The sequence below is a fragment of the Caretta caretta genome, chromosome 2 (genome assembly GCF_965140235.1).
Source record: "Caretta caretta isolate rCarCar2 chromosome 2, rCarCar1.hap1, whole genome shotgun sequence".
NCBI classification, from domain to species: Eukaryota; Metazoa; Chordata; order Testudines; family Cheloniidae; genus Caretta; species Caretta caretta.
The window spans coordinates 241688962-241708528 of NC_134207.1; the positions used below are offsets into that span (position 1 = coordinate 241688962).

General features: G+C 41.9%; 1 protein-coding gene across 4 annotated transcripts in view; it reads right to left on the reverse strand.

The window, feature by feature from the left end:
- Positions 1-19567, reverse strand: part of NRP1 (neuropilin 1) — a 142584-nt gene that overhangs the window by 62176 nt on the left and 60841 nt on the right. For all 4 annotated transcript variants that reach the window (XM_048837726.2, XM_048837725.2, XM_048837723.2 and 1 more), the window contains exons 5-7: positions 17836-18063; positions 8846-9001; positions 4661-4827 (exon numbers count right to left, since the gene is read on the reverse strand). In XM_048837726.2, coding sequence (XP_048693683.1) covers positions 4661-4827; positions 8846-9001; positions 17836-18063 — 551 coding nt within the window. The remainder of the gene's footprint in view (positions 1-4660; positions 4828-8845; positions 9002-17835; positions 18064-19567) is intronic.

Consider the following 19567-nt stretch of genomic DNA (forward strand, 5'->3'; position numbering starts at 1 on the left):
GTTTACAGCCCAGGGAGGAGACGACGCTGAGTGGCCTGAAGGTGTCTACTACGAAGGGAAATGTGCTGGTTGTGTGGAAGAGGTGAACCTCTCCATGACCCTTGGGCGTATGCAGCGACAGCAGATCCAGGAGCTGTGCACTAGCTACGCGCCAACGTTCTCAGCCACCCCAGGACTGACTGAACGGGCATACCACTCCATTGACACAGGTAATGCTCACCCAATTAGGGTCCAACCTTACCGGGTGTCTCCTCAAGCTAAAACTGCTATAGAACGGGAGATCCAGGATATGTTACAGATGGGGGTAATCCGCCCCTCTGAAAGTGCATGGGCATCTCCAGTGGTTCTAGTTCCCAAACCAGATGGGGAAATACGTTTTTGCGTGGACTACCGTAAGCTAAATGCTGTAACTCGCCCAGACAACTATCCAATGCCACGCACAGATGAACTATTAGAGAAACTGGGACGGGCCCAGTTCATCTCTACCTTGGACTTAACCAAGGGGTACTGGCAGGTACCGCTAGATGAATCTGCTAAGGAAAGGTCAGCCTTCATCACACATCTCGGGCTGTATGAATTTCATGTACTCCCTTTCGGGCTGCGAAATGCACCCGCCACTTTCCAAAGACTTGTAGATGGTCTCCTAGCGGGATTAGGAGAATATGCAGTCGCCTACCTTGACGATGTGGCCATATTTTCGGATTCCTGGGCAGACCACCTGGAACATCTGCAAAAAGTCCTTGAGCGCATAAGGGAGGCAGGACTAACTGTTAAGGCTAAGAAGTGTCAAATAGGCCTAAACAGAGTGACTTACCTTGGACACCAGGTGGGTCAAGGAACTATCAGCCCCCTACAGGCCAAAGTGGATGCTATCCAAAAGTGGCCTGTCCCAAAGTCAAAGAAACAGGTTCAATCCTTCTTAGGCTTGGCCGGTTATTACAGACGATTTGTACCGCACTACAGCCAAATCGCTGCCCCACTGACAGACCTAACCAAAAAGAAACAGCCAAATGCTGTTCAGTGGACCGAAAAGTGTCAGAAGGCCTTTAAGAAGCTTAAAGCGACACTCATGTCTGACCCTGTACTCAGGGCCCCAGACTTTGACAAACCGTTCCTAGTAATCACAGATGCGTCCGAGCGTGGTGTGGGAGCAGTTTTAATGCAGAAAGGCCCTGATCAAGAATTCCACCCTGTAGTGTTTCTCAGCAAAAAACTGTCTGAGAGGGAAAGCAACTGGTCAGTCACTGAAAAAGAATGTTACGCCATTGTCTATGCTCTGGAAAAGCTACGTCCATATGTTTGGGGACGGCGTTTCCACCTGCAAACCGACCATGCTGCACTGAAGTGGCTTCACACCGTCAAGGAAACTAACAAAAAACTTCTTCGGTGGAGTTTAGCTCTCCAAGATTTTGATTTCGACATCCAACACATCTCAGGAGCTTCTAACAAAGTGGCTGATGCACTCTCCCGTGAAAGTTTCCCAGAGTCAACTGGTTAAAATCGTCCTTGAGATGTGGAAAATATTGTTAGTCTTTATGTACTTGGTAGTATATTTAGAGATGCATATGTCTTATTAACTCTGTTTTTCCTAGAGCTCCAGGAAGAAATCCCAGCCAGTGTTTCACCCTAGCTGCGATTTGGGGGGCGTGTCATAAATATAAAGGGAAGGGTAAACCCCTTTGAAATCCCTCCTGGCCAGGGGAAAGCTCCTCTCACCTGTAAAGGGTTAAGAAGCTAAAGGTAACCTCGCTGGCACCTGACCAAAATGACCAATGAGGAGACAAGATACTTTCAAAAGCTGGGAGGAGGGAGAGAAACAAAGGGTCTGTGTCTGTCTGTAGTCGTCTTGGCCGGGGATAGACCAGGAATGGAGTCTTAGAACTTTTAGTAAGTAATCTAGCTAGGTATGTGTTAGATTATGATTTCTTTAAATGGCTGAGAAAAGCATTGTGCTGAATAGAATAACTATTTCTGTCTGTGTATCTTTTTTGTAACTTAAGGTTTTGCCTAGAGGGGTTCTCTATGTTTTTGAATCTAATTACCCTGTAAGATATCTACCATCCTGATTTTACAGGAGGGATTTCTTTATTTCTATTTACTTCTATTTTTTATTAAAAGTCTTCTTGTAAAAAACGGAATGCTTTTTCATTGTTCTCAGATCCAAGGGTTTGGGTCTGTGGTCACCTATGCAAATTGGTGAGGCTTTTTATCCAACATTTCCCAGGAAAGGGGGGGTGCAAGTGTTGGGAGGATTGTTCATTGTTCTTAATATCCAAGGGTCTGGGTCTGTAGTCACCTAGGCAAATTGGTGAGGCTTTTTACCAAACCTTGTCCAGGAAGTGGGGTGCAGGGTTTTGGGAAGTATTTTGGGGGGAAAGACGCGTCCAAACAGCTCTTCCCCAGTAACCAGTATGAGTTTGGTGGTGGTAGCGGCCAGTCCAAGGACAACGGGGGGAATATTTTGTACCTTGGGGAAGTTTTGACCTAAGCTGGTAAAGATAAGCTTAGGAGGTTTTTTCATGCAGGTCCCCACATCTGTACCCTAGAGTTCAGAATGGGGGAGGAACCTTGACAGGAGTTTTCGTATGTACTGTAACAAATCTTTAAACAGGATTTTATGTTATGGGCTCAATCGTGTCAACAAAACACAGCCCTGCACTGGGAGCTGTTTTGGCTCAGATGGCTCTAGGATTAATTCTGCTTCAGAGAGATAAGTCCCCCTGGAGACCCTAGCACATGGGGAAAATTGTCTGAGGCTATATTCAGATATAGGTAGGGCCTGGGAGAGGTCAGCTGACAGTGTGCCAGTATGGAGCACACGGCACTCCACCAGTTTGTTGGCTGGCATAGCCGTGGGCTGCAGCCTGAGGCCACGCTAAATTATGTTGGAGCTTTTTCTGTCCCTGGGTATGCCAGGTTCGGGGTAATGGAAAGGTGTCTTAAAGCCATCACCCTCCTATCGTTCCCCCCCCCCCCCCCCATCAGCTGTCCCAAGCATAAAGGTTAGAGCAGTTTATGACTGAGTCCATTTCGTTAGATTTTTGTTATTAAAAAATAAAACAAAACAAAAAAAAGCTTTTTCCTGGAAAGATCTAGTTCTTCAGTTAAGGGATTAAACTCTCTCTCTATAGTTACTATAAGTGAATAAAGTACATAGGCCACATGAATTAGATTTGATTAACTGCTTGTTTTGATTATGCAGCAACAAATGCGTAAGTGACAGAAAGAAAGAAAGGCAGCCATAAAAACAGATGAAACACGTGAAATTTGATTCTGATGCATTCCACTCTTTTCCCACACACATTCCATGGATTTCAAGAAGCATTGATTAATACCAAGCGTATTACTTCTTAGGTAAAGATTGGGAGGGTTTTAACTCTTATTTATGGCTAATTAAGGGAATAAGAATCAACTGCTTTTTTGCCACATTCCAATATTACTGAGTCCATCACTTACAATTAGCAAGTTTCCAGCAATTCAGGATATGTCTGGGCCTCTTAAGCAGGCCTCTTGAGAGTCCCATTGTGTGCAAAGAATCAGAAATGTAAGAATTTTCCTTTCTTGCTTCCCCTTACTGACTACTGCTCAACATGCTTTTAAGCTTCCTTGCACACAGCAAACCTCACAGGAAGCACCAACGTGAACATTCTTGTTGATGGCTAATGATGCATTGTTTTTATATGTCAGTTAGTAATTTCCTATGGAAAACAACAGAAGCAGAAAGAGAGCTCCACATATTTAAACTGCTGTAAGCCTTAAATACAGCATTATTAATCTGACATAAGTGAAACGTCTGGCTGTTGCTGTCAGCAAGAGAGTTTGGATCACAATTAAGGCAAGAAGTGAAAAAGATTCTAATAAATAATGCAGATAAGTTTGTATTTTTGTGTGTGTGTGTGTGTGATATTAGTATTAGTCTTCTAAAATGAATTTATTTGGTTTTATTCCACAATAATTAATATGAATACATCTAACTTGTTCAGGAACAATGTGACCAGCGAACTATTGACCTGATCTTGCAAATACTTTAAAACATGAGTAGTCCCACTGAACCCAATGAGAGTACTCAGGTACATAAGTGTTTGCAGGACCAGGGCTTATATCAATAGTTCTTTGGCGACAAGATTACCAGTCATACTAAAGAATGTTCTGTTTTGTGATATGGAAGAATAGTTACTAAGGGCAAGATTGGGAACAGTGAACTCATTTCATTTCTGACATAATCTAGAATTGGATTCAGGCCTTTAGAGGTGAAATTCTAGTCCATTAAAGCATGGTATCACATAACTCTAAGTATTATCAGTTAGAGGGATAGCACATGCTCAGTTTACTGGACCATTTCACTTTAAGTGTATGTTAAACTAATATTGACTTTTCCACTAAACCAAAATCTCTGTTATTTGTGCCCAGAAGACTGAAAAAACAATAGACGCAGGAAGCAAAAGAATTAATCTTCTTGACCTTTTCTTTGTTATACCTTCGGGAGTCAGTCTTTTTTGTGTGTGTATAACAGGGAATGTAAGATATTCACTTGCTACAGTTCTTACATTATGCAGAAATATTTTACTGTATTATTTTGTATATTCTTTACATTTTCCATTGCCAACTTGAATTCACTCCACAGAGTTTTATTAATATTGTCTCTGTATTGTCTTCTTACCTGTATCCATTCTCTACTGGAATCTTCTCCAGGGGTCCATCCATTTTCAGCGTAATTTAGCCGGGACCTTTCTGAAGACCAGTTGGTGCTATACTGGGAGGAGACAGTGATTTGGTCAGAGTGAATTTCTCCTGATTCCATACCTAGTGGTTCCATGCACTGGAAATCTGAAGAAAAATAAATTACCATAATTACTATAGTCAGCTATTTCAGTTTAGTCTCAGGATAATGAGAACATGTTTTCCTGTTCTGAATATGAAAACCTAAAGATTTTTTTTTATATGTGATTTTGAATTCTTTAGCAACTTTCACTGAGGCAGTACTGGGCTTGTAGTGTCATTCTTAACGCTGTCACTTGAGTTGTCATGGCAATTCCTGCAATAATAATGCTGTACAAATATTTTTAGCCCAGCATTGTAGCCATTTCAATACAGGACAATCAAATTCTCTTTCCTAGGATAGAAAAATACTTCTGTGGGTGGATTTATAACATAAAACAATGTATGCTTAACCTATAATTACACACAGAACTGGAGCAAACAAGTCAGAAGTCACATCAAAATTTGTAATATATGACAATTGGTAATGTATTAGAATCAAGTATAAAAATACTTTAAAATGTATTATTACAAAGTCCATCTATTCTTCCCACACCCGGGATATTGAGGAAAACAAACCAGGTTTGAATCCAGCCCAGGTGTTTAATGACTAAAAGGAGTTACCATTTCTTTGATAACTAGTTGTATATTCCATGAATTGATGGTCCCCATCCAATCTCCATAGACACAAACATTACCATGACAATTTAGCATTAATTGGCTGTCTAGTTAGTAGTCTTTACAGACTGCCCAAAGGCTGAATGGGCCATGGGGACTAGGCCATGGAGAAATTACTCCAGACAGGTTTGAGACATATTTTCATGGTGGGGTATATGCCCCCACTCACTACACTCACTCATTCCACACGCCACTCTTGCCCACAGACACTGCCCCCACCAGCTCCCATTGGCTGGGAACTGGCCTATGGGAGTACAGAGCTGGTGCTCGGGGCAGGGACAGCGCGTGGAGCCCCATGGCCTCCCCCCGCGCCTAGGAGCCAGACCTGCTAGCTGCTTCCGGGGCACAGCTCGGTGTCAGCCAGGACAGGTAGGGACTAGCCTGCCTTAGTGTCGCAGCACCGCCGACTGGACTTTTAACAGTCCATTCAGCGGTGCTGACTGGAGCCACCAGGGTCCCTTTTTGACTGGGTATTCCGGTCAAAAACCGGACACCTGGTCACCCTACCCATGATATACCACATTCTCCCCAAATCCTGAGCCACCAAAGTCTGTACCAGGTTTACAATGGTGCCAGTGGCGCCAGGCCCACACTTTGAAGGGGCCCATTATAGACCTATCTAATCCATCCATACATCTGGATCTGGCACCTCACTCAGGGCAGTCCAGCACCCAGGCCAGTGTGTGAGTGTGTGTGAGTAACTCCCAGCCAGCAAGTCCTGCTTGCCTGTAGGGGGCTCGCCACCCAGCTGCTGGGCTCCGCTATGCGGGATGGGCAGGACTCCTGGCCGCGGGGCCGGTGGGTGTGGCCGGGCCTGGCAGGCTCTTGGGGGTTGCATCCAGGGGTGGGGTCTGCTCCACTCCCCAGTGCAGCTCTGGCTCTGACTGGTCTCTGCTGTCCACCAGCTGTCGGACCCTCTGCGCCTCCCCGGGGCTGAGATGCCTGGGACTGGTGCAGAGACTGGGCAAGTCTCAGCCAATGGCAGGGGGAGCAGCACAGGAGTGAGGGGGCATGGCTGGGCTCTACCAGGCAAGTGGGTCCGGAGAGAGCCTGGCCTGGGCAGGCTCTGCTCCCGCTCCAGCCTGGCTGACCACGTTGCTCCCAAGGGGCTGGACCGACCCGAGCCATGCTGCTGGCTCAGCACAGCAGATATGGTCACCTCCCAGTGGGACTGGTGAGTGCATCGGGGGAGGGGGAAGGGAGAGATGTGTGTTTTGGGGCCTGGGCAGTGGGGGCGATTGTGTGGGAGTGCTGGTCATAGAGGGGTGGGGGAAGTCTGGGTGTATTGGGGCAATGGGCAGTGGGGGTTTGTGTGGGATGCTGTGCAGTTGTGATTGTGGGGCTGTGGGGAGATCACTGGGCAGTGGGGCATCGGGGGGACTCTGGGCAAAGGGGCATGTATGCGTTGGAGGGTGCTGGGCAGTGAGGGGTTTGTGTGGGACGCTATGCATTTGCGGTGAGGAGTGTGTTTGTAGGGTCTCTGGGCGGGGGGGCACTTGGCATAGCAGCTCTGGGCGGCACTGGGCATATGGGTCTGTAGGGGATTTCAGCTGGGGAACACAGGGCATAGGAGTCTGTGGGGTGGGTGTCTCTCGGTTGAGGGGTGCTGGGTAGGGAGGTGGTGTGGTGTATGGCATGGGCTCACCCCAAGGGGACAGGGCAGGCCAGTGTGCACCTGGCAGCTGCTGCTGGTTGTAAACAGTGCCCATGCACTGGGATGGATGGAGCGGGGCCATCCCCGCCACACTGTGCCCCATTACCACTGGCCAGCTCCTCGCTCCAGGGACACCACCCCGCCCCCCAGCACCATGCCCCAAGGGGGCCCACAAATATGTTTGTCACCAAGCCCACAAAAAATTAACCCGACCCTGACCACAGTACTTTATGGGAGCCCCTGGAATCTCAGCTGACAGCAGTAATGACTGTTTGAGGTAAAGGAGCGGTTCCCTTAGCTTGGAGCCAGTAGCAGACTCTATATGTGGTTTAGCCACTAGAGGGAACAAAGACACACCCTATTAGCATGGATTCAACAAGAAATCTGCTTCTGTGGTCAGTAAAAATAGGTTTCACTATTTCACTGTGAACAAATGTGCATATATATACACATACTTAGGCCTGGTCCATGCTAGGCAGTTAGGCTGGTTTAACTACATTGCTCAGGGGTATGAAAAGTCCACATCCCTGAGCAACACAGTTAAACTAACCCCCAGAATTCTCCCATCGTCCTAACTACCACCTCTCATAGAGTGGAGTACTTACGTTGACAGGAGAAGACCACCTGTCGGTGTAGCTAATGTCTCCACTGAAGCACTAAGGTAGTGTAGCTATGCTGCTGCAGCGTTTTAAGTATAGACAAGCCCTAACGTTTTGACTGCACTGTATTTTAAGGGTAAAATTAACCCACGATAGTAGAAGGTTCCAAAACAGTGGTTCCATAAACAGAAGGAAGGTGGCTGTGGAGCAGGGGCATAGGGATATGATACATCTCCTGCACCTTAGTAAGAGGCCAATGAATCTAAAACAACATACACCAAGTGGCCAGAATATCCCACATTCAGCGTGTACAGGGATAGAAGCCACAGCTCCAGTCTAAGGGGTGGAGTAGGGTGCTTTATATCCTCCCTGCAGGTTGGGTTGGCTTCTGGTCCATTTACTTAGATTTCACATTCAGAAGGGAGAGAATTTCACTCTATGCAAGGTAACTCTTCATTCGTCTTTGAGGGAGTGTTACATTCATTCTGGGTTAATGTTTGGACCTCATTAGCTGGGACAAAGAGGAGAGGTTTGATTTAAAAAAGCCTGAAACCTAAGAGGTCCCTTTGTTTTAAGTTCAAACCAAACAAGGAAGTCTACAATGCTGTGGTGTAATGTGAGGTCTCCATTAAACATTTCAGGCTGTGTTGTGAGGGTAAGCACTGAAGAGATTTGAGATTGACATTTGGGAGAGAAATCTGTCACAGGTTTCAGAATAATGCAAAAGATTTCTTTTGATATGGTTTGAGGAAGGCAATGTATGGTAAATCAGTCCTTTTCACCTAGGAACTTGATCATCAAAGCCCACTCCTTCTTGTAACAAAAGAAGAATATGAGTTTTTGAAGGGTGCAAGCCTTGTTCATATTTCATTGTTTCAGTGCAATGCTTCCACTGCTCATCAGTCCCAGGTTTACTCTTCCATCTTAGTTATTTATAACAATTCTTCTGCCTTCTTGACTTTATTAAAAAATAAAACCATGAGGAAGTGTCTTCTCCTCACATTGATATTCAAAGGTTACCTGCTTAAAAACAAAACAAAAAATCCCAACATTCTTATTATGTAAAGCTTCTTAAATGTTTCATAGGGCATACATTGTGCAAGAAGACATAACAGAATATTTACCACAAAGCCCTGCAGGATAGATAAACACTGACCTTCTGAGACACTGTTCTGTAAGATGCTGTAGTTTGCTGAGAATCCCTCTTTTGCTATCGCACTGTCGGTATAAAAAACCATTGAAAGGATTCCAGTTGAAGAGCGCACTCGGCCTGGTGTGTTCTGTCCACAATAACGCCCTATGTGGGGGCCAACTGAAAAGAAACAAAGCATAACAGTTCACTACCTTTCTCCTACAACAATAAGGGTCAATACAATAGCCCACCGAAGAGATCCCTCAGCAGGAAATAGGGAGTCCCTGCAACAGTTTAAAATTACTGTCTCTTCAATAGCTTAGTAATGAACAGTAAATTGCTCATCCTGCCATAATAATCTCACTGGTACAATGTTCCAGATAACAGATAAAGCTAAATATAGGGCTAGATTTTTCAAAAGGTACAGTTTTTAAAGTGGTCCGTCATGGGCAATGATGTACAAAATTACATGCACAAAGAAGCAGAAATATTGACATGCGATTAAAGCACCTATTGATAATAAGGGGCTCTGAGTGGCCTAGTCTGCAAACCCAGCCTACAAGGTGCTGAACAATGTGAATTTTTCCTAAAGTAAAGGGCACTGAGTCCACTCACCACCTTGCAGAATCACGCACTTACTGCCCAAGGTTTGCAGGCAACCTGTCATTAGTTTTTCAGCAAATTTAGAAAAATGTTTTTTCTCTTGCCATTACATAGTGATCAATGAGTCTCTTCCTATTTAAGCTTTTAACAGATTCTAGCAGCGATTTTCTTCCCTTCACTCAGACACTGGCAACGAAAAAAAAAAATGAAGTATGAACATTTCCCCCACCTGAATTCCTTAGAGATATTCATTACAGTTTGAAAGTTAAAAAACAAATCCTGATATTTTCCTGCTTGGCTTGTGCAAGTGTGACAATTTCCCCCCTTGACTAATCTGGCTACCGCACAGCCAATATATAAGGCCTTCCTGTACTTGTGCATCCCTCTTGGATAGAGCCATAAACTGCTGAATAGTGACAAATCTCTGCTAGCAAACATTGAATAGAGTACTAGATACTCTGCAAAAACTTACCTATAATACTGGCAGGCCACAAAACCCACACCTTCAGCCTTCCAGAACTAAATTAACACACTGCCCAGCATCATCATTGTTGGAAGTCTGGTTAGTTTTCAGTTTAAAACTTAAAACGTTTACGAAGCTTAATTATTAAATATGCGAGGAAAAGCATCAGCTAACATAATTTCTCTAGAAACTTACTGGGCTTTGCCAGCAAATAAAACAGTTTCCACTTGGAATAACCTTCACTGCCAGCCACGCTTCTCTACTAGGCCATTGCTGCCAGAAGGAAGCAGCTTAGATGATGTAGCCCCTTCTGCCAATGTAGGGTTTTATTTTTTCTCTATCTTCTGGCCACAGTCTCTTATAGAATCAGCTTCCAGTTGCCTTGGCAATGCCATCACATTTAAAATAATAGTCACCAGCCAACTCAGACCCTTTTTTCACCATGGCTGCTCTGGATGTATGGATGTAATGGAACATGCTGCAGAGGACATAAATTGAATTCTTTCCTGCCCTGGAAACCATGAAACCACTTATGATCTTATTATTTGAAATGAGAAAGCTGTTCTTCTAGAGCACTAGCTGTACTACTCTTTAAAAAACAAAATCTCTTCAGTCTGAATATAGCTTGACCCTTTGTTGTCTTTTTTTTCTCGGATGGGCAAACAGCTGTGACCCTGCTCCTTCCCACTATGGCCTTTGATCACTGTAGCCACTGACTTTGCTGAAGACTACAAGAGAACAGGAGAGATGTGGCCTCTATGTTATGGCACTCAGAGGTCCCCTCCCCCGTTTCCTGCAGGGGAGGACCCTTTGAAATGGCAAACAGAAGAGAACTTTGTTTAAAGTAGACTCATACTTTAAGATTCACCGTGACTCACTGGCTTATAATTTTTAAAACATACTTGTTAATTCTGCATTTCATTCTTCTGAATATTGCCTCTAGATATCACAGTGCTATTCTCTTTGCTAGCTCTGTAGATTCAGGAGCCAAAAGCTTTGCAAAACGTGATACAAAGAGGTACTGAATTTTCTTTCACAACATGTAAGCCTTAACACACTGAACTAATGCAATATTGATCCTAGCAGAACTAGATTAAATAGAGGTTCTTATTCTTCCTATATAAATACCTACCATACTTTGAGGGCTTTTTTTCCCATTTAAGTGTTGCAGACTTCAGAATGAGAATAAATTACTTAATAATGTATAAAGAGTCACCACAACAAATAATGTACTGTGGAGAAAACAGCTTGAACAATAATCCAAAGAGACAATATCATTGCTTATTTAGATGGAATGTGTCTCTATTTCTTGTAGCGTCCTACTAATCCTTCCCATTCAGGAGAAAGCAGGCAAATTCTCACTTATGATGTATGTGGCAAAGGAATACATACATTTCAACACAGAGAATGCTCTCCCAAAATCCAGACAGAAGAATGCATCTGAATTCTGGACTGCTGATGCTAGAACGATAGCCTGCTGGAGATTAGGCCTAGAAATCTGTTTGTAGCCTCCAGCAATTAAGATTCATGTAATTTTGTTAGCACCCCACATGAGGATCTAGTCCAAATGTGTGTCACTTGGGGTATGTCTACACTCTGAGCTGGTGGCGTTATTCCCAGCTCAAAGACACATACTCTGATCAAGATAGGGCGCTAAAAATAGAGTAAGCTGTGCCAGCATGAGCATTGGAAAGGGCTAGCTGCCCCAAGTATGTACCCATTTGAGACCAGAGGCATGTACGCAGGGTGGCTAGCCCCTCCTGTCACTCACACTGCCATAGCTACAATCTAACTTTTAGAGCTGTAGCTCAATCACAGCTGGTGTGAATACGTCTTCTCAAACTGGGAATCACATCCCCAGTTTGAAGTGTAGATACACCCTTGGAATTGAACTAAACTCAACAGAGGCCAGTTTTGACATTGCCAACAGAGCAGAGGCATCCGTGCAAGCCCTCCCTGGATTTGCCCACTTGGTTGCCAGTGCTCTATCTGTCCTTGAGATTCCTGCCTCCTTTCTTAACTAGTCTGCATGGGACTGGTATGATCATAGTGGAAAGGAATTCATTACATTTAGGCTAAAGGGTTGGAGGGGCAGCAAAACATTATTTTGCAGAACCATCCTAAAATGCAGACACTAGTTCTGCCCAGTCCAATTTAAATCTAGATGTTCTGAGTATGTACATGTCAGGGGTTCAGCATTCACAGTGCATGCCTAGTGGTTTAACACACTCACTAGAATGTCTATTCCTAGTTGTGCTTCCTTTTTCCCTCTGTACAGATGAAGCCACAGAAGAGATGTTGAGCTGAACTATTTTCCCCTGAGGCCATCAGGCTCATCTCAATGTTGCATACTTTATGGTTGCCTTTCACATTGGCCCAAGAGGCCAAATTCATATCTTGCTTAAATCCACTGGAAAAATGTGTCAGTGATAGCCATCTTAAAATACTATTTTAAAGTGTAAATTAATTAGCCACCTTAAAGAACATTAAAATCTGTTTTTTAAAGTATACTGTATGGCATATAAAGTAGGGCTGTCAATTAATCGCAGTTAATTCATGTGATTAACTCAAAAAATTAATCGTGATTAAAAAAAATTAATTGCAGTTAATGGCAGTTTTAATCGCAGTTAAACAATAAAATACCAATTGAAATTTATTACATATTTTTGGATGTTTTTCTACATTTTCAAATATATTGATTTTAATTACAACACAGAATACAAAGTATATAGTGCTCACTTTATATTTATTTTTTATTACAAATATTTGCACTGTAAAAATGATAAAAGTAGTATTTTTAAATTCTCCTCATACAAGTATTGTAGTGCAATCTCTTTATTATGAAAGTGCAGCTTACAAATACAGATTTTTTTTTGTTATATAACTGCACTCAAAAACAAAACAATGTAAAACTTTAACACCTACAAGTCAACTCAGTTCTACTTCTTGTTCAGCTGTTCGCTAGGACGAACAAGTTTGTTTACATTTACAGGAGATAATGCTGACCACGTCTTATTTACAATGTCACCTGAAAGTGAGAACAGGCATTCCCATAGCACTTTTATAGCCAACATTGCAAGGTATTTACATGCCAGATATGCTAAACATTCATATGCCCCTTCATGCTTTGGCCACCATTCCAGAGGACATACTTCTATGTTGAGTACGCTTGGTAAAAAAATGTGTTAATTAAATTTGTGACTGAACTCCATGGGGGTGAATTGTATGACTCCTGCTCTGTTTTAACTGCATTCTGCCATATATTTCATGTTATAGCAGCCTCGGATGATGACCCAGCACATGCTGTTTGTTTTAAGAAGGTACAAATGTGAGATTTCTAAAGATAGCTACAGCACTCAACCCAAGGTTTAAGAATGTGAAGTGCCTTCCAAAATCTGAGCAGGAGGAGGTGTGGAGCATGCTTTCAGATATCTTAAAATAGCAACACTCTGATGCGGATACTACAGAACCTGAACCACCAAAACAGAAAATCAACTTTCTGCTGGTGGCATCTGACTCAGATGATGAAAATGCACATGGAACAGTCTGCACTGCTTTGGGTTGTTATTGAGCAGAATCTGTCATCAGCATGGACGCATGTCCTCTGGAATGGTGGTTAAAGCATGAAGAGACATATGAATCTTTAGCACATCTGGCACATAAATATCTTGCAACACTGGCTACAACAGTACCAAGTGAATGTCTGTTGTCACTTTCAGGTGACATTGTAAACAAGAAGCAGGCAGCATTATCTTCTGCAGATGTAAACAAACTTATTTGTGTGAGCAATTGGCTGAACAAGAAGTAGGACTGAGTGCACTTGTAGGCTCTAAAGTTTTATATTGTTTTATTTTTGAATGAAGTTATTTTTATACATAATTCTACAACTGTTATGATAGAGATTGCACTACAGTACTTGTATGAGGTGAATTGAAAAATACTATTTCTTTTATTTTTTACAGTGCAAATATTTGTAATAAAAATAAATACAAAGTGAGCACTGTACACTTTGTATTCTGTGTTGTAATTGAAATAAATATATTTGAAAATGTAGAAAACATCCAAAAATATTTAAATAAATGGTATTCTATTATTGTTTAACAGCATGATTAATCGCACAATTAATCATAATTAATTTTTTTAAATCACTTGACAGCCTAATATAAAGTATTTCACAGGATAGTCGGGTTTTTTATTGTCTAAACATTTACATATAATTTAGTGTTTAGGGTGCTTAATAGTATTTGAAAAAGGAACACCTGTCCTAGCACATGCAATAGTCAAATATAAGTTGTTTCATACTATTCCTTAAAAGGTTATCACCAATATAGAGAGTAACCACAATAACAACAACAAAAAGGCAGCTAGATTAATGGCATCCTTCATTTGCACTGATGTGAATGATAGCAAAGTGTTTTTAGTTCTATAATTTAGGGCACACATGTGTGGTATTGACCAGAGCTGTAATGCTTAGCCTGTGGTTCTCGAAACATATGCAAACTTCTTTAAATTGCTTTTGAGCTTCTAGAAGACAATCCATAAAGCTTCAAAAAAAATGTGCATGATGAATATGTGCAGTTCATGCCCTCAGCTCTTCATGGTGTTGAGGGAACTGTTTTTGTTAGAAGTCATCAATTGATTGCTCTTAGGCAGGGTTTGGCTTAGGTACATTTGTGCCGTAGGCAAAGACACCAACACAAAATCACATACTGACTCACTGCTCTTTAGCTCCCCTGCTCACACTAACCCACTCAGTGCCCTGGGTCACTTCCTCCTTCAAAAAGATGGCCCTGAGTCTGCTCAGTCATTTGCAAGGGTTGACTTTAGTTTCCAGATATTCTCCAGAATAGTTTGCACCCACTGCTGCTGTGTTAAAGAGAGGAGCACCTGAGACCAAAAGATGCCCACCACACACAGTTCTGCAGAAACAGTGCTATCCTGCAGGGTGCTAAGCATTCTGGCTTTGTTCCCAGCAAGGCACTTACAACTCATGCTTAAATGTAAACACATAAGCTTCCCCAGTGAAATCCCTTTGAAGTCAGTGAAGTCACTCCCATGCTTAAAGATAAGCACATGCTTAATTGCTTTGCAGGATTGAGGTCAGATCAGCACCTGCAGAATGCTCATCATCTGCCAGGATCAAGCTGCTGGAGGGGTATAGAAGTGCAGCTGGTCTGAAACTCCACTTTGAGACTAGCTTGTTTAAGAGTGAGCATTAAAGCTGGTCAGAAATTTTCCAACAGAAGGTTGTTCCACTGGAAAATACCAATTCATCAAAAGTGAAATGTTTCACAGGCATGTCAATTTTGATGACACTTTATTTTGAAAAAAAAATCGGAATAGAGCATTCTGATATGGTCAAAATGTTCTGTTTGATCTTTTTAGAATAGATCATTTCAATTTTCTATTTTGAAACAATTTTTCATTTCAATTCTTTATGATGGCATACTTTTTTATACTATACTGTACTACACTGATATTATAGTGAATCACTGGGATTTTATCCAAATGTTTTGATTGACCCAAAACAAATTTTCTTTTGAAATTTTATTTGATGGGAAATTTCAAATTGTTCCCTTTCAAAGTGGGGGGGAAAATATAATCCCGGAATTTCCTGCAAAATGGAAAATCCAGTTCCCACCCAGCTCTAGTGCCATAAACTGTCCCAGTTCTAGTCTGATGTCCTCTTATGCATCATGTCCTAGGCAGCTGTCTACTTAAACCTGTAACTATGGCTGCAGCTACACATATTTCCCATAATATTTCCCACAAAACTGCCCCATAAATTTCCATTAAAAACGTATCTTAACCCACTTTAAAACCTTTGCTATCATATGCAAAACAAACCATACATATGTTGCTGAAGGGCTTGGGTTAGGTGCATACAACTGTAATTACTATGTTTTCCCAAACACCTTTTTCAGATAATACCTATGTTAAAATACCACATAAATCGACCCTTGTGCGTTTGTTCTCATCTGTCTGCAGAGTCTTGTCATTTACCTAGACATTTGGAGGCAGAGATTGCTTTGTTACCACACAATTGTACACAGCCTGGAACAATGGGATCTTACCAGGGTTTCTAAAATGTACTGCAGTACAAATAAATCATAAATAATAATTTTAATAGCAAGAATAGCTTCAGCCTTTATACATATTTTGTGAAAGAAAGGAGGATAAACTCTGCTGGCTGAAGAATCATCCGTCTATGAATGATGTTTCAAATAAGTTCCTAAAACTATCACAGCCCTCAACCGAATGTATGTGAGGAGACATTTTGAACCATGGGTAAACTGGAAGGCTGATAACACTTGTTGTTAATTGTTCTTCAGTTTGGCTCAATCATTTTCTTCAACCAGAAAATTATCACTTTGAAAACCCCTTGACACTAATAATAATGTGTTTCTTTCTGAAAATATTTCATATAAGTTGGTTGATTGGATCTTCTTTTTGCATGTCAGTTTAAATTAAAATTCTACAGGAATTTAGACTGGAAAGATTTGGGCTATATGCAAATAAGCCTATTATTAACTGTTCCAGACATTGTTATAATATTGTTACAATTCTGTTTTCCCAACTAAGGAATTAAATATTGAATAGTCTGTCAGCTACTCTTTTGACTCTTCCCTTGATATTTACTGGAAAGTGTTTAAGAGAACCGTGATAAACCTATTACACCCAAAACCAAGAGGAAATATACAAACACACATTAAAAAACAGATACATTTGCTGTAGCGGGAACAAAAGCTTTTATGAAAATAGCACTGTTTCCCAAATGTGTAAACCCAGTTGTGGTGAAAAATAGATCTGTCTGGAGAACCACACATCCTTAAACTTGTTACTAAAGTGGGTTTCAAATGTGAAATGTTTCCATTAACACAAAATGTTATTACTGTACAGTATTAATGGTTTGTCAAACACCTACTTGCTACTGTTCATAAACTCAGAGAAAACATCCTTCAAAGCAGGGTATCACACCAATAGAAAATTTTTGGGCAATAGCTCTTGTTACTGCATTATACAGTGAGACAAGTTCCATGCTGGTGTATTTGGCTTTAAGTTAGAAAATACAGAGGCAAAAGGACAACTGAAAAATGCTTCTCTTTAGATGCTTATGGCACACACAAAAAAGCTTGTAAAAGGCATCAAGAACAGTTGGTTGCACATTACTGCTTGTATGATTCCTAAGGACTGTCAAGTTCTGATGTGTGCACCCTAAGGGGAAGTGCTCAACCTAAGGGAAACTTGATGTTAAACTCCAGTAAACTCAAGGCAACAGCAGCAGCAAACTGCAGGGTATCATCATATAATACTCATGTACCCTCTGAATTAGTGCTCAAAGTTTGGGTGCACAATAAGTGTCTAAATTATTTTAGCATAGAAGGCCCAGTTCTGCCTTTGGTGAAATTAATGGGAGTTGCATAGAATCATAGAATATCAGGGTTGGAAGGGACCTCAGGAGGTCATCTAGTCCAACCCCCTGCACAAAGCAGGACCAATCCCCAACTAAATCATCCCAGCCAGGGTTTTGTCAAGCCTGACCTTAAAAACTTCTCAGGAAGGAGATTCCACCATCTCCCTAGGTAACGCATTCCAGTGCTTCACCACCCTCCTTCATGAAAAAGTTTTTCCTAATATCCAACCTAAACCTCCCTCACTGCAACTTGAGACCATTATTCCTCATGTTGTATTTGAGGGCAGAATATGACCCTAAACCAATTATTTGACATTAGGACAGTTTGTAAAACACCATGCACACTGTATTGTGCTAGTTATGTGCTGTATTGTGTGCAATTAAAGTGTATTTTCCCACCCCTTAAATTCAACTCATTTTGTTTCACTCAAATGAAGACCCTCTGTAATACAATATTTGAAAATATGACAATGCGCCTTCTGGAGCTCACTGTGGAGTAATGATTCCATATACTGCAGCTCATTTTTCTCTTACCCTCGGGGAATCCATCCCAGATTTCCAATCGGTCATACCGACAGAACACTCCGCCAGGAGGATTTGAATCAGGTTCTAGTTCGAAGCTTTCAAATTCTAGTATAATCTCTGACATCTTTGGTGCAAAGACAATGTATGTGCATTCAAGGCTATTGGGATATTTTTCAGGGAATCCTGGAGATTTTATCACTCCACTTGGTGAAGTAAAGTTTCTGGAACATTCAGGTCCTGTGTGACGAAGAAAAATACTTAACTTAGCACTATCTTACAAAGCAAGCTGGTTAACTAGAAAACAAATTAGGTCATTTTGTCTTTCTAACAGCAAAGTGGCTTTTCAATGAAACACCTCATTTTAATCACTGTATTAATCATCCAGCCAGCTTGTTCCTATTATTGATAGTCAGGTATTAAAATGTAATTCACATTTATTGTGTGATCTCCAATTTTCAATCTGTGCAGAGCAATATGAAAACTTGTGCCAGCTCTAGAAAAAAAATTATGACAAATACGAAGTCATGTGGGAACAATGAAAGAGTAAGCTGCAGAAATCTCAACAGAGCCCCAGAGAAATAATTATAGCCCCTTCAAGCTTAAATCTTTAAATCTTAAGGTTGACAGCCTTTTATTGGTGAAATAGAATGTTTTACAAAAGCGAGTGAGTGAATTCAGTAGAGGGAGTAGTGGTTTCAGATTCCTAGAGCAGTGACTCAGTAACTCTGCCAGATGTGACCTATGCCTCTTTGACAAACTAAATGTGAAAGGTAATTCGTACATGTACCAAGGGTGAGTGACTCATTCTGAGTGGTGTTGACACAGGTGCACCAGTAAAGTGTTGCTGTTAGTGAAGGCATGATAAACTGTGTGATTACGGGCAGTGTTGCTAGAAGTCACCTAATATCAATGTTGACACATTAACCTTCCCCAAAGTACCAGTCTTGGCTTAATTTGGTGTTCCAAAAACTGTTGTTGGTTGAGCAAAGCATGACAATGGGGTGAATATAAAAGGCCAGATCACTGCATCTGCCTTCATAAATGTAGGGGACAAAATCCTTATCTGGTCTCTTGCTGGCAGGCCATATTTCTCCATTCCTCATATCCCATAGAAACCCTTCCACAGGATTCCAGCTCCGCAGGTGTGTTGAGAGTGGGATTCAGGCACTGCCTACACAACTTTCTCACCATATTAATGTACTGCTGGTACCCCTGGATGAGTTGTGGGCAATCGAGACCAAACATGAGACATCTGGATCTTAGTGCATGAGCCTCAACTGTTGGTATTAAAACAGCCAGTTCTCTTTTAGGCTTATCAATCTCTAAGTGGCCTAGCCATCACTAGAGGGGGACAGAGCACAACATTGAGTGAGCATGGTTTACACGAACATAGCCGCTTCCCTGCCCCCGCATTTAATGGAGATTGGGATAGGGGAAGGTGGGGACAGCGGCTTTCTCGGGAGTCTGGTAGCAGAAGCCAGATGGAGCTGTTTTGCCATGAAGCCAGGTAAGGACCACAGGCAACAAACAGCCAACACAAATGCATGTGGATAGCCCTGGTCACATCATAGAAGTCACCTAATATCAATGCTGTATGACAACTGAGGAGTGTGCAGATTTTGGGTGCTGAACCCCCAGTTTCATCCACATGAGGATGCTCTACTCCCTTGGAGAATGTCGTCAGCAAACTCAGTAAGGGAACCTTTGAGAATTTCCAGTCCTTAACCTAAGTTGTTTACTG